The sequence below is a fragment of the Oenanthe melanoleuca genome, chromosome 3 (genome assembly GCF_029582105.1).
Source record: "Oenanthe melanoleuca isolate GR-GAL-2019-014 chromosome 3, OMel1.0, whole genome shotgun sequence".
Classification (NCBI taxonomy): Eukaryota; Metazoa; Chordata; class Aves; order Passeriformes; family Muscicapidae; genus Oenanthe; species Oenanthe melanoleuca.
This window is the reverse complement of record NC_079336.1, coordinates 3,194,272-3,206,681: the sequence shown is the minus strand read 5'-3', so window position 1 is coordinate 3,206,681 and position 12,410 is coordinate 3,194,272. Positions and strand designations below refer to the sequence as shown.

At 44.9% G+C, this 12,410-nt stretch overlaps 1 protein-coding gene across 1 annotated transcript in view; it reads right to left on the bottom strand.

The window, feature by feature from the left end:
- The window catches only part of PKHD1 (PKHD1 ciliary IPT domain containing fibrocystin/polyductin), a 233,032-nt gene that overhangs the window by 184,959 nt on the left and 35,663 nt on the right, over nt 1-12,410 (bottom strand). The window contains exons 30-33 of the mRNA XM_056488194.1: nt 10,011-10,206; nt 8,515-8,582; nt 5,195-6,808; nt 4,892-5,035 (exon numbers count right to left, since the gene is read on the bottom strand). Coding sequence (XP_056344169.1) covers nt 4,892-5,035; nt 5,195-6,808; nt 8,515-8,582; nt 10,011-10,206 — 2,022 coding nt within the window. The remainder of the gene's footprint in view (nt 1-4,891; nt 5,036-5,194; nt 6,809-8,514; nt 8,583-10,010; nt 10,207-12,410) is intronic.

The window sequence follows — 12,410 nt, the reverse complement described above, 5'->3', positions numbered from 1 at the left end:
GCCCTTGGTATTTTTGGTGCCATCATCTCCTACCACAACAGCAGCAAAAAATATCAACTAAAGATCTCAACACGCTTTTGGCACATCCTAAAAGGATATTCTGCCTGTTCTGGGACACAATTCTTCTCCCTGCTTAATTGGTTAGTGTTCAAACCCCAGAATGAAGCAGCTTTGTGCTCCCTGTAAAGATCAGACCTGCAATCCCATTGCTGGGATGAATGCACTCAGCTCATTCCAGCTTCTCTTCTGAGATCAGACACTAAGGCAGCCAAATCTCTGTGTGGTGGCAATGGCTCAGGACTGACTGCCCCCAGCCCTGGCTTTGAGGGATACTCTGGCTTAGTCCAGGATCCTGGGATGCTCAGCACAAGGGCTTTGTTCTGGGTCACTGTTTAATAACAACTGCTGGACGTGTGATGAGGCTCAAACCTACAGGAGGCTCCAAGGGATTGACTGAAGAGCTGCCCAAGGAGTCCCAGTGCCAAAACTCACATCCCTGGTCATCCCCCCCTCACAAAATGGACTGTGGAGCAGCAGCATGTGCTTAGCACGGAAGACAAAGAATTAAAAAAAGAAATAAGTTTATAAAAGGGAGAGGAGAAGAAGACCTGTTAAGGTCATCGAGTCCAACCTCCTCCTGTGAAGGATTTCTCCCTGTGAGACATTCATTTCACACAGACAGGTCTCAGAAGTCCCAAGAGGTGCCTTTCAAGCATCTCTTCCTGATAGATCTCTGTCAGACATTCCTGCTATGTAATTAATATGCTTTATTTCCCCCTCTTAACTTCATTTCTGGATTTAAAAGGTAGATCTTTTGGTCTCCATGATAAACAGGTTTGTGTTTATTGTGGCCCTGGTTTCTACTCAGGTCCCAGTTGCCACAACACTACTCTTCATATCTTCTGCATCTGCTCATACAAATCCCCAAATTTCCCCAGTCTAGTCCCCATTGTCCTGGCTCAGTGCATCTTCTTAGAACCAAAACTCCTTCCTCTCTCTCCTCTTGCCCCACCCAACCACACATCTCATCCTTTCAAACCAGACTCATTTCTAGCCTCTAATCTAAATCCTCCTCCCCAAACATCCACTTTTACCAGTGGGCTCTGGTTCATGGCAGGTACAGCACCCTCTAACAAAGATCCCAAGAACTGTTACATCAAAACCACAAAGTCAGACCTGTTATTCCAAGCATGCTGATGCAACCAGGAAAATCAGGCTGAGCTTTTACCTTGATGCATTCTCCTATCAGTTCAACTCCTTTTAAAGGAGCTTTTCTCACCTTCCCCCTAATGTAAAAATAAAATCTCAGGCTGGCTTACTGGCAAAATTATATATGCTATTTACCCTAATATCACCTTAGAGGAATAATCAGTTATTTTCTCACCTGTCTCCTGCCAGTTTTCTCATTTTTCACAGGAGCACAACTCAGTCCCACAAACATTAACCACATGTTCTGTCAATTTAACCTGAGTTGAACAGAATCTACAACTACATTTTCACTCATGGAGTGGCACAAGCAACAAAGCAAGAACCAGAGAAGGGCAGAGCTTTCATGATCATAGAATAATTTTGGCTGGAAAAGCCCTCTAAGACTGAGCCCAACCATTCCTCCAGCACTGCCAACCCCACTGCTAAATCATGTCCCCAAGTGCCACATCTACGTGGCTTTTGAACCCTTCCAGGCATGGTGATCAAGCCACTTTAAAGACCCATGGGTTAATTTGGGCATTTTTCTTTTGGATTTGTTTTTCCTTGAAGGCAGTGGAGTTTTGTTGATTTTATTTAATCTTGGTATTTTTTTTTTTAAGCTTTAAGGCTGAAAATCAAATTTTAGCTTTGTTCTAGATTTATTTTTCTGCATCTTGCAAAAGACAACGCTTTTCATAAATGAGTCTAGTCCTGCATTTCCATTCCTTGTGCTCTGGGTTGAGCATATCCCAGGAACATGGCCAGCTCTTGATCATCCTTGGTGATCAAACCAAAACCTGGCTGTGACCCTGCTCAACACCTTTCCTAAGGAAAGCTTATGGGGAAGGCTTATGGATGGATCCTGCTGAGCCTGGCAACTCCCCATCTCTCAGAAAAACTTCCTGCTCAAAGGGAAAGAAGGAAAGAAGTCACATTTCCTACCTGCAGAGCCTTGCCCTGTGGGTTGGGTCACATGAGAGCAGCTGGGGATTCCCACGGGGACATCTCTAATCCCAAACAAGCCAGACACAACATGACCCAGCACTGAGACCCGGGGCAGCCACTGCCACCTGACATGCCACAGTGCCAGAGGAGAGGGGGTTCTGCTCCACAGCCCTCAGCAGCAGAGAAATGCAGCTTGAGCTCTTCAATTCAGCCAGCAGAGCTGGGAAAGGTCAAATATCCAACTTGGACACAGCTCTGAGGGGCTCTGGGGCACCTTCCCATTCCTCCCCATTCCTGAATCCCTGGAGTCTCTTTGCCACCTCTCCCATGGGGACAAGCCACTGGATGTGGGCAAAATTCCCCAGGCAAACAGCATGATGCAAACCATGAGGTGAGACTGGAGTTACTGCACTTAAACCACCCTAAACGTGGTGGAGGGCCGAGTTAAAACCCTATTTTTTTATTTTTTAAGTTGTCAAATTTTTAGCATTATGTGGAAGAGTATCTGGAAAGCATCTTGCTCTGTATACAGATGTGCCCATGGCAGATGCAGATGTGCACAAACTGAATGGAACTGTCTCAGGGAGCACAAAGAGCGTGACAAACACACATTTGAGCAGCCTGCAAAAAGATTTTTTTTTTTTTCTTTAAGAAAAAAAGAAAGTTTGTAAATATTTAATTAACAAATATTTTGCAACTCGACTGGTGAAACTGGCAAGGCTTCTTTTGCGTTTCCCCTCCAGACACTCAAGCAGCAATCAGCATTCACCTGCTGACATCTAGTGACAGGAACAAGCATCGTGGTCCTGCCTGTTCTGAACACAGTTTGGATCAATGTGATTCAATTTTAGTATGCTATTCTCCCTCCAATAACCCATTTTTTCTTGGTTTTCTTTCCAGCACTCCAGCACTATGTCTTTTTCTGTCTAAAATAACAAGCAGTTTTGTGGGCTATGCTTGAGCCTTGTTTAAAACAAAGAAAACTGAGCTCTTTATGCCCTCTTGGTGTCTCTTTTGGAGTGCTGGTGGTTGGGTTTTAAAGCCCTTTTTCTTTCTCCCTTCCATTTTTCTTAGTATTCCTCATGGCACTGGGGTTGGAACTAGAGGACATTAAAGGTTCCTTCAACCAAAATCTTTCTGGGATTCTCTGAAAGGAACTGTTCAAAATGACAGGAGTAAATTTAGAATTTGGGAATGAGAGAGATTGAAGAGAACACCTGAATGCCTCTTGCCCCAACCCTTGCTCAAAAGAATGTTGAATTTCACATTAGGGTGGTTTCTTAGCAAATAATTCATTCAACTTCTATTTTGGAGGATGGATATTCCACACACCTTTGAACAAACCCCTGTAAAATTTACCCTGATGGACACCCTAACTTGCCACCTTTCTTTCACATCCACAAAGAATAAAAGGTCATGGATCTCTGGTCACCTGGATACTGGATGTCTGGACAGTCTCAGAACAGCAAATCTTTGTGCAGACCTCCAGATGTTCTCCAACTTCAAAGCTATGAAGGGGTGGAAATGTTAAGCTTCCAAGTGTTGGAATCCCTGAATCACAGCACATTTAGGTTGGAAAAGATTTCCAAGATTGCAGAGTCCAAGCTTTGACCAATTCTCATTTTGTCACCCAGCCCAGAGCACTGAGTGCCACATCCAGTCATTCCTTGGACACCTCCAGGGTTGGGGGCTCCACCAATGAGTCAAGCAGCAAGGTGAACACTCCATGTTTAGAATTTGGGGAATGGCTCAGAGGGGAGATTTAAAAGTCTTAAATTTTGCCTTTTACAGATCTGAGAAACCTAATTCTAAGCCTTCAGTAGGAAAAGGAGGAAACACATCCTGTCCCAGGAAATGCTCGTTTTGAAGAGTTAGCTCCAAAATTCAGTTATTTCTCTTTGAGAGATGGAGATCATCATGTCTCTGTCCAGTTAAAGAAGATGCTCTGGTCATGCTGGATGATCCCATCCTCCTCCCAAGGAAGTCAAACCCTCATCTCCAGCTTCCCAAAGGTATGAACCTGTCATGTCTGTCATCTGTTCACCCTTCCAGCCATTCAACCTTTTCTTTCTACTGAGGCCATCCCACCATGTAACCAAAACACAAAATGTGTGTGGCCACAGAATCAAAGAATGGTGAAGTTGGAAAAGATCTTTAAGATCATTGTGTCCAACCATCATCTCACCAACATGTTCGACAGTTCACCACTAAACCATGTCCTCAAGTGCCACATCCACACATTTTTAAACTCTTTCAGGAATGATGACTCCACCACTTCCTTGGGCAAACTGAAACAGCACAGCTTGAGACCATTTCCTCAGAAGAAAAGGCATTTAAGGGAGTTTAATTCATTAAGATGGTGATGTTGGCTAAGAGGTGCTTGGGTACCCAGCCCTGCAGTCCATATGTTTTATGTGGGGCAGCTTTCCCAAGGAATAACTGCTGAGGAAACGTTGGTGTCAGGAGAGTGTGGCCACAGGCACATGCTGGATCCAATCCAACATCCATGGCCACTGACACAAAATCTCACCTGACACCACCCTGAGCTCAAAACACAGAACTCAGAGATTCATGGAATCATTACAGTTGGAAAAGAACTCCAAGATCATCAGGTCCAAACTTTTCCAGTGCTATGTTAATTCCTCTCCTCTCTCCAGGGCTTGTTCCCCTGGGATGGGACACACTAGGACTCCCCATTTTGGGTCAAGATTTTAGGGGACATTTTTAACACAAGGACAGTTTCTGAGTTTTAACTGACCTGGTAGGCGTGGGGCAAGGCAGCTCAGCTCAGTCACTGTCATGTTGCCCAGGACTTCACAGCTGGTGCCACACACTGTGACCAAAGTCTTCCCTGGGGAAAAACCAGTTCCATGCAGGTAAACTTGTCCTCCTTTCAAGCCACCTTAGAAAAGAGCAGAAAGTGGGATTTAAGACAGAGCCTGACAGCCAGCTGTCAACAAAAGCATTTTTTTAAATTCATAATTTCTGCTTTCATGAGAAAAGCACTGCAGTGCCTCACACAAAACCAGTGGAGGAACTGCAGCAACTCCCCCTGACTTACTCCAGTTGTGATGTGCAGCTGTCACTGTCAGGTGAGAAGTGAATGTCAGGTTGGAGGAAGCCCATCCCCTGGGAATATCCAGGCCCAGCACAGGGTACTCTCCCACAGGGAGCAGAGGAGCTGTGCACTGCAGCAAGGAGCCAGTGATGGTGATGTTGCTGCAAGGAAAATCTCCAATAAACACGTGGATCAAGTCCATCTCTGTCACCTGGGATACGTTAACAGTTAAAAGGAGGCCAGTGGAAACAAGTGAAAGGAAAGCTGGGGTAAACTCCTCACTGTAACTTATTGTTCCAAGGTAATAGGAGAGTCCATCTACTCTCAGACTCAGAGCCCTCGAGCCTTTCCCTGGAGGCACCGTGCACTGGATGAGCACACAGCTGATGCTGAGAATGAAGCAAGGGTGATGGTCCACGAGGACTGAAGTCATCCTCTGTCCCTTCAGAGCCAGCCCAGCTAAGCTGAGCAGGCCTCCCCCATGGGTGCTGAAATTCCGTGGGTAAAACTGGTACACCCAGGGCAGGAGGGAGAGAAGGCTGGATGTCCCTCTGAAACAAGCACGGCCACTTTTCCTGCTGCCTATGGAAACCTGGTGCTCCCCTGGGGCCAGGCAGCCTGTCTGGCACCTGATGATGGTCTCATTCCAGAAGGTCACCGTGCAGGCAGTGCTGTTATCCACCTGTACCCTGGGGCTGTCACCCTGCCATGCCAGCCTCTGCCCTTTGATGGTCACGTAGGTGAAGGTGCCATTGCTCCTCCAGGTGACCAGATGGACCAGGGGGGTCCAGTGCTCATGAAGGTGGAGTGTGCAGTCCCCAAGGCACACACTGCTGACCCCATTGACAGCCACTGTGACACTGAGAGCCCGAGATGCCCCAGCCAGCCACTGAGGGTGCAGAGGGTGAGCCCCTGGAAGGACAACACAAGTGATGGAGTCATTATCAGACTTCTGGATCTCACAGGAATAATTACTCTGCAGGCTGACCTCTACCAAATTCCTCCTGGATTTCAAAGCAATACCAGATATAGTGAGCAGCATCCCACCACAGATGGATCCTTGTGATGGGGATATGGAGGTGATCTGTGGAGTTATGGTGAGGGCCTGCTGCCTTGCTGCCACTCGAGCAAATCCCAGCTGCCTCTGGATGACCTGGATGGGGACAGTCCCAGGTTCCAGGCTGCTCACTGGCAAAGAGCACTGGTAAGACATTGCAGACTGGTTGTCATATTGAAACTCAAGCTGACATTCACTGTGCCCAAGCCTAGCCAGAGACCCAGTGATGTTTATTCCCTGAATGCTCAAGAGCAGGCTGCCATCTCTGATTTCTGTTTCAACAGCAGTAACAAGGGGAGTCAAAGCTCTTTGGTAGTTAAAGGTGGTGGTCCCATTTGCAAAGAGAGCTTGTTGAAGTGACCCACTGCTGATGGCTACATTTACTCTGACAGAGATGTCACGTGGATCTTCATTAGACAAATTAACAGCTGGAGGGGTCAGGCACCAAACTGTCTCTTCTTCCAGGTGAGTAACTGTACAGGTTTGATTGTCCATTGACACAGAAACCAGGGCAGGGTTTTGGCTAAAGCCCACTCCAGAGATTGTGAGCAGTGTTCCACCTAGGAGCAAAACAAAACAAGAAAGAAGAACATTATATGCAGAAGAGGAATTCGTTATTATCTCTGAACCATCTCAAACCATGATCTTTAAGGTCCCTTCCAACACAAATCTTTTATGATAAAGCTGATAAGCATGACAGGCTGAAGGAAAGAAGAAATAAAATCCTTTTTTTGGGACAACAGAAACAATAGCTGTCATATATTAGGATAACTCTGTGTGGAGAAGAGGTTAAGGTAACAAATAGCCAAGGACCTTGGTGGCAGTAAATGACTGCAGAAAGCCACCACAGAAATGGAGAAAGCTGCTGTGAAAGACCCCTGAGAGCAAAGAGAGGCTGAACTCTTCATGGGATGGGACTGTGTGCAGCTGGGTGGGGAGGTGATTTGGTCCTGATGCCCACAGGGAAGAAGAATGGGATCATGAATATTTTCAAACTCAGGGAGTGTCAGATTTCAAGAATCACCAAATGGTTTGGGTTGTAAGGGACCTTAAACACCATCTCCTTCCACCCCCTGCCATGGGCAGGGACACCTTCCACTATCCCAGGCTGCTCCAAGCTCCATCCAACCTGGCCTTGGATACTTCACCCAGATGCACACACAGAGACAACAGAAGATTACAGGTAAGGGGGGAGGGACTGATGCTTTTTGCAGCAAGGAGATTTTAATTCAGCTTAAGCCATTCATAAAACCACAACCAAAGAGTTAATCAGTCCTTATTTAATTTTCAATTTACCCTGAAATATAAAAAGGAGGGTAAAACTTTTATTATTTTTTGTAGTATGGCTTAATCTTCAAAACTGATAGGATTTGCTCTCCAAGCTCTACCCACTCTGTCATCTTTCAAGGCTTGAGCACTTCACAGACTATTGAACTAATCACATACCACAAAGCCTCTGAATTTTTTTGTCTTTAAATGTGTTGTGAGCCTGGGAGAGCAATCTGTGGAGGACCTGAGGTTGTAGCACAAGAATTTCTCTGTCTTCTATAAAAGCATTTCTAAGGGCTCATGTAAAATTCACTACAGGGATTCAACTCTCCTCCACCACCAGCCAAATGACAAAATAAATCAACCACCCCAAATCCACTTTTTAAGACTTAAAGTAAAACTTTTCTTTTTAATTCAGGGATGTTCTGCTCAGAAACACACTTAAATTATTTCCAATGTCTAAAAGCTTAGAACAGGATTAATAAATATTTCCCTTTTGATTAAAATTAACATTGAAAGAGGGCTTTTTTTATTTTGCCTTTTCAACGTAACAAAAACGAACATCCCTTTTGGGATCACTTGAAATTATTGTTTGCTTCAAACCACAGTTGTACTTGGCTTTCCACCTAACTTCCACATGGAAAACCTTGAAAGATGGGGGCAAAAATGACTGAAAGAAGCAGCACAGATGAGCCAGGTGTGGGTGTGCTTTGTTTTCCCAAAGGGAACATGCAAAGATACATGAGCAAACACTTGGGGAAATCAAATTCAGAGCACAGGGAGCCCTGAGCCAGCCAACCAGATGGGGGGATGCTCACTACAACCCCACATTTCTGCTGAGTGCCAGTTGATGCCTGCATGATAAAGGGTCACAGATACAAAACCCCCTCACTTAAAGGGATGTGAAATGGGATGCACTTTCCATTCCTGCAGGAAAACTGTGTCCTTGATCCCTTTAACCTGCATGAGTGGCTGCAGATGCACCAATGCTGCTCACCCAGAACAGAGCCACAGCAAGGCTGGATGCTGGAGATTTCAGAGAGGTACTGGATTAATGGCTCAACCCTGCAAAACACAACCAGCACAGAAAGGAATTGGGGCAGGTAAGGGGACTCTTTTATTTTTCCTTCCTGCTGCAGTGCTTTTCTTTCTTACAACTCCCAGAAAGCCAAGCATCCACCTGGCACATCCCCTTTGTTTGATGTCACAGTGACAAGACCACCCAACACCCCAAATTTTTCCATGTGGTTTAGAATCACTGAGTGGTTTCTCTGATCACTCATTCCTACCTCCCCCCATCCCTGGGCAGGGACACATTTGAGCTCCATCTATGACAAACACTCTCTTATCAATTGGCAACTTCTGGGCCAAATTTAGTCCAATTGAACTGCCCATCAAAGGAAGCAAGGATAAGGATTTTTTGGCAAGCAGATCCCACTGATGCCCAATAGAAGCTCATTGAAAATCACAGCTGCCCTCTCTCCTCACCCTCCCACCAGAGAGTGTAGTAAACTGAGCAAGAGGAAACCCAGACATGAGCTCTTGAAGCCCACCCAGAAAAAGTTATAGCTCTATTTCTGTCCCACCTATATCTATTTTTCTTCATCACCCTGCTTTCAAAAACATCCCCTAGACATGCTAGAGAAGGGATCTTCTCACTCCTGCAATCCAGCCCACCAGAGATCAGAGTCCTCTCCTGGGATGACCCATCTCCTTCCAATCTATCCCTGGAGATGAAGTGATGGTGCTGCTAACAGACTCCAGCACCAGCTGGGAAGAATCCCTGTGTGCCATCCCACCAACCACAATTTTTCTCCTTCTGAGGTTCATTAACATCACAAGCAGCTTGAGTTGGTTTGTGAGCAATGGAAACACCTCATTTCTCCCCAGTATCATCATTGCAGGGTCACTCCTGGCAGCTGCCATGGAGGAGGAATAAAACTGTGTTGCTTGTGAATGTGTTCCTGTATCCCAATTTCAGGTCAGCTTTCCCCTACATTTTAATTCATTTTTATTACATTTATCCAGGCATGAACTTGAAGTGTCACCTTAGGAGATGGAAATAGCATCATTTAAAAATTCTCCAAACAAAGCATTTTTGTATTGTTCAAACTAGCTTTTGTTTTTCTGATGAAAAGTGTTTCTTTTCTTCTGCTGTTTTCCTACAGCAGGATTTATCTGCATTTGACCTGAATCTGTGAATACCTTTGATTGCCTGAATATGCATTTTTCATCAAATCAACTGTTTTTTCCTAAAATGTTTCTCTCCTGCCTCCTACTGATCCAAGGGAAGTTAATTGACTAGCATTAGCAGTTTTCTGACTTGGGCTCCACAGACAAATAAATGCCTTGATAATTATTCATCATTTCATACCACAGTGCAGAATTCACCATTAGGTACAGAATTTGTGAAAAAAATCAAACCTTCCTTTTCACATTAACCCTAGAACACCAAATAGGATGAGAAATGAAGCTTCTAAGGAAAATACACACCTGTTTGAAGCCACAGCAATGCCATTGATGAGGACAGAAATACTGTAGCACCCTTCAGGCAGGGCTGGGAGTGTCACGTTGACCCCAAACTCTGTCTGTGCCTGGATCTGTGGCCACGAGTCCCCAATCTGGACCTTGACATCTGAGCCCTGGTAGCTGGTAAAATGAGATATCCCAATGTGAAGCTCCTCACCTCCTGCAGAGAAGGGAAGGGAGTTTTTCAGTGTTTCTGGCTATGGTTGTTTCAGGACGTGTGAGCATTGCCTGAGGAAGAGCAGAGTCCCATCATGCCAGGACAGGTCCAGCCATACCCACCAGCCCAAACCCAAAATGTTGAAGACTGCAGTGGTTTTGTAGCCTACTCCACCTCTCCTGCATAAGGTCACCAGCTATCAGGGCTGTCTTGAGACACCAGCACAGTGAATTTGGTTATGAGCACCAATAGCCACTCTCAGCAACACTCAGGATAGGATTCAAATCCCCCTCACCAAAAATATATGTCCTATAAATATCTGAGCCTGATAAAAAACAAATCCAGTCTTTTTTAAAGCTCTGGAGCTGAGGGATTCTGGGATTATTATTTTTATTAATCCCTGATAAACGATCTAGAGACTGTTTTTCAGAACTATGGGGCCATGTAATAGTAAAGGGAGCCTTCAACAGTAAAACCAAAAGTTCCTTGAGTACCTGAAGTCAGATGTGCTTGTCATGGTTTAACCCCAGATGGCATCTCAGCCCCACACAGCTGCTCACTCCCTCCCTTGCAGTGGGACAGGGAGAGAATTGGAATCATAAAAGGGAGAAAAATTGTGTGTGGAGATAAAAACAGTTTAATGGGTAAAGCAAAAGTTGTGTGTGCAAAGCAAAACAAGGACTTCATTTTCCCCATGGGCAGGTGGGTGGGTGTTCAGCCATCCCAGCAGGGCTCCATCACATGGAATGGTGACTTGGGAAGACAAAACATCATCACTCTGTCTCCCTCTTCCCTTAGCTTTATAAACTGAACATGAGACATGGTCTGGATAATCCCATTGGGATCAGCTGTCCTGGCTGTGTCCCCTCCCAAATCCTTGTCCACCCCCAGCCCATTCACTGGTGGGGTGAGGAACAGAAAAGTCCCTGATTTTGTGTAATCCCTGCTCAGCAATAACAAAACATCCCTGTTTATCCTCACCATTTTCAGCATGAACCCAAAACACAGCCCCACAAGACTCACTATGAAAAAATTAACTCAGTTCCAGGGAAAACCAGCCCTGCTCCAAAGCACCTTTTTTTCAGTAATCATGACTCTCTCTCCTATTTAAGCTGCTGTATGTCAGACTGTCAGATGATGGAGGATACTTTCCTTTATTTGTGCACAGTGCAGTAAGAGGAAAGGACAAAGCCAAGAGACAAGGGATTTTCATAACCTAAATTTCTTCTGAAATAGCTTAAAAAAAATAAGGTGGCATCCATCAGTCCAGATAAAGGCATTTTCACTGATAGCTCTATCTAGGGTCAGTGAAAATAGACTTTATGCCATGATTCATCCTATTTTAAGACACACAAAATCCCACCACAGAACCATCTATTTATCTTCAATGACCATGCAAAACACTGAGCACAGGGATGTGTTTAGGAGGTGAATCTCATCCTCCTGTCTCCCCTGAAAGGATGAAGGAGGGAGGAAGAAGCTCCTAAGAGGCAGCAGAGCCTGAACAAAGCTTCCCTCAACTACCTGCATCTCTAAGCAGGTCTTGGAGCTGGTGCTTTTCAATTCTGCATTCACAAAGACTCAAATAAAGTTTGAAAGCCTGAGAAGTTGAATATGTTAATAACATGAACTCTTTGGACTCTTGGTCAATTGTCAGCTTAATCCCAGATGCCTGGAAGGCATCAGTGTAATTTATTTATTCTTTTTATTATATAGAAGGAAAATTATATTAAAAGAGAAGCTGAGGAGGTTCTGAATAGGAGATTGAAGTCAGCCCCACCACAGCTCCTGAGACACTGTAACATTAAGGAATTCCTTGCACCTGAGCTGCCTGTGGCTACAAAAACCTCTCCTTGGTGCTGGGGTATCTGAATAATATCCAGATGATAAAGGACGTTTTCTCTTATTTGTGCATTCTGGAGTAATAGAAAATGACAAGGGCATTTGGGGAAAAATGAATAGAAATGCTGGGAGTGCACAAGGAATTTTGGCACTGGCAGGCACCTAACCCTGTACATCCCCACCAAGTCCAAACTTGGGAGCTGTGGATAGCTTTAAGGTGTTCACTGGAGAGGTTGCAGAAATAAGGAAAAAAGATTTTTATATTCTTGGAGGAATGAGAGTGGGATAGGCAAGAAAACAGGAATATTTCTGTCTTCCTCACAATTGGTACAATTGGTACAATTGATACAATTGGTTTTGGCCAT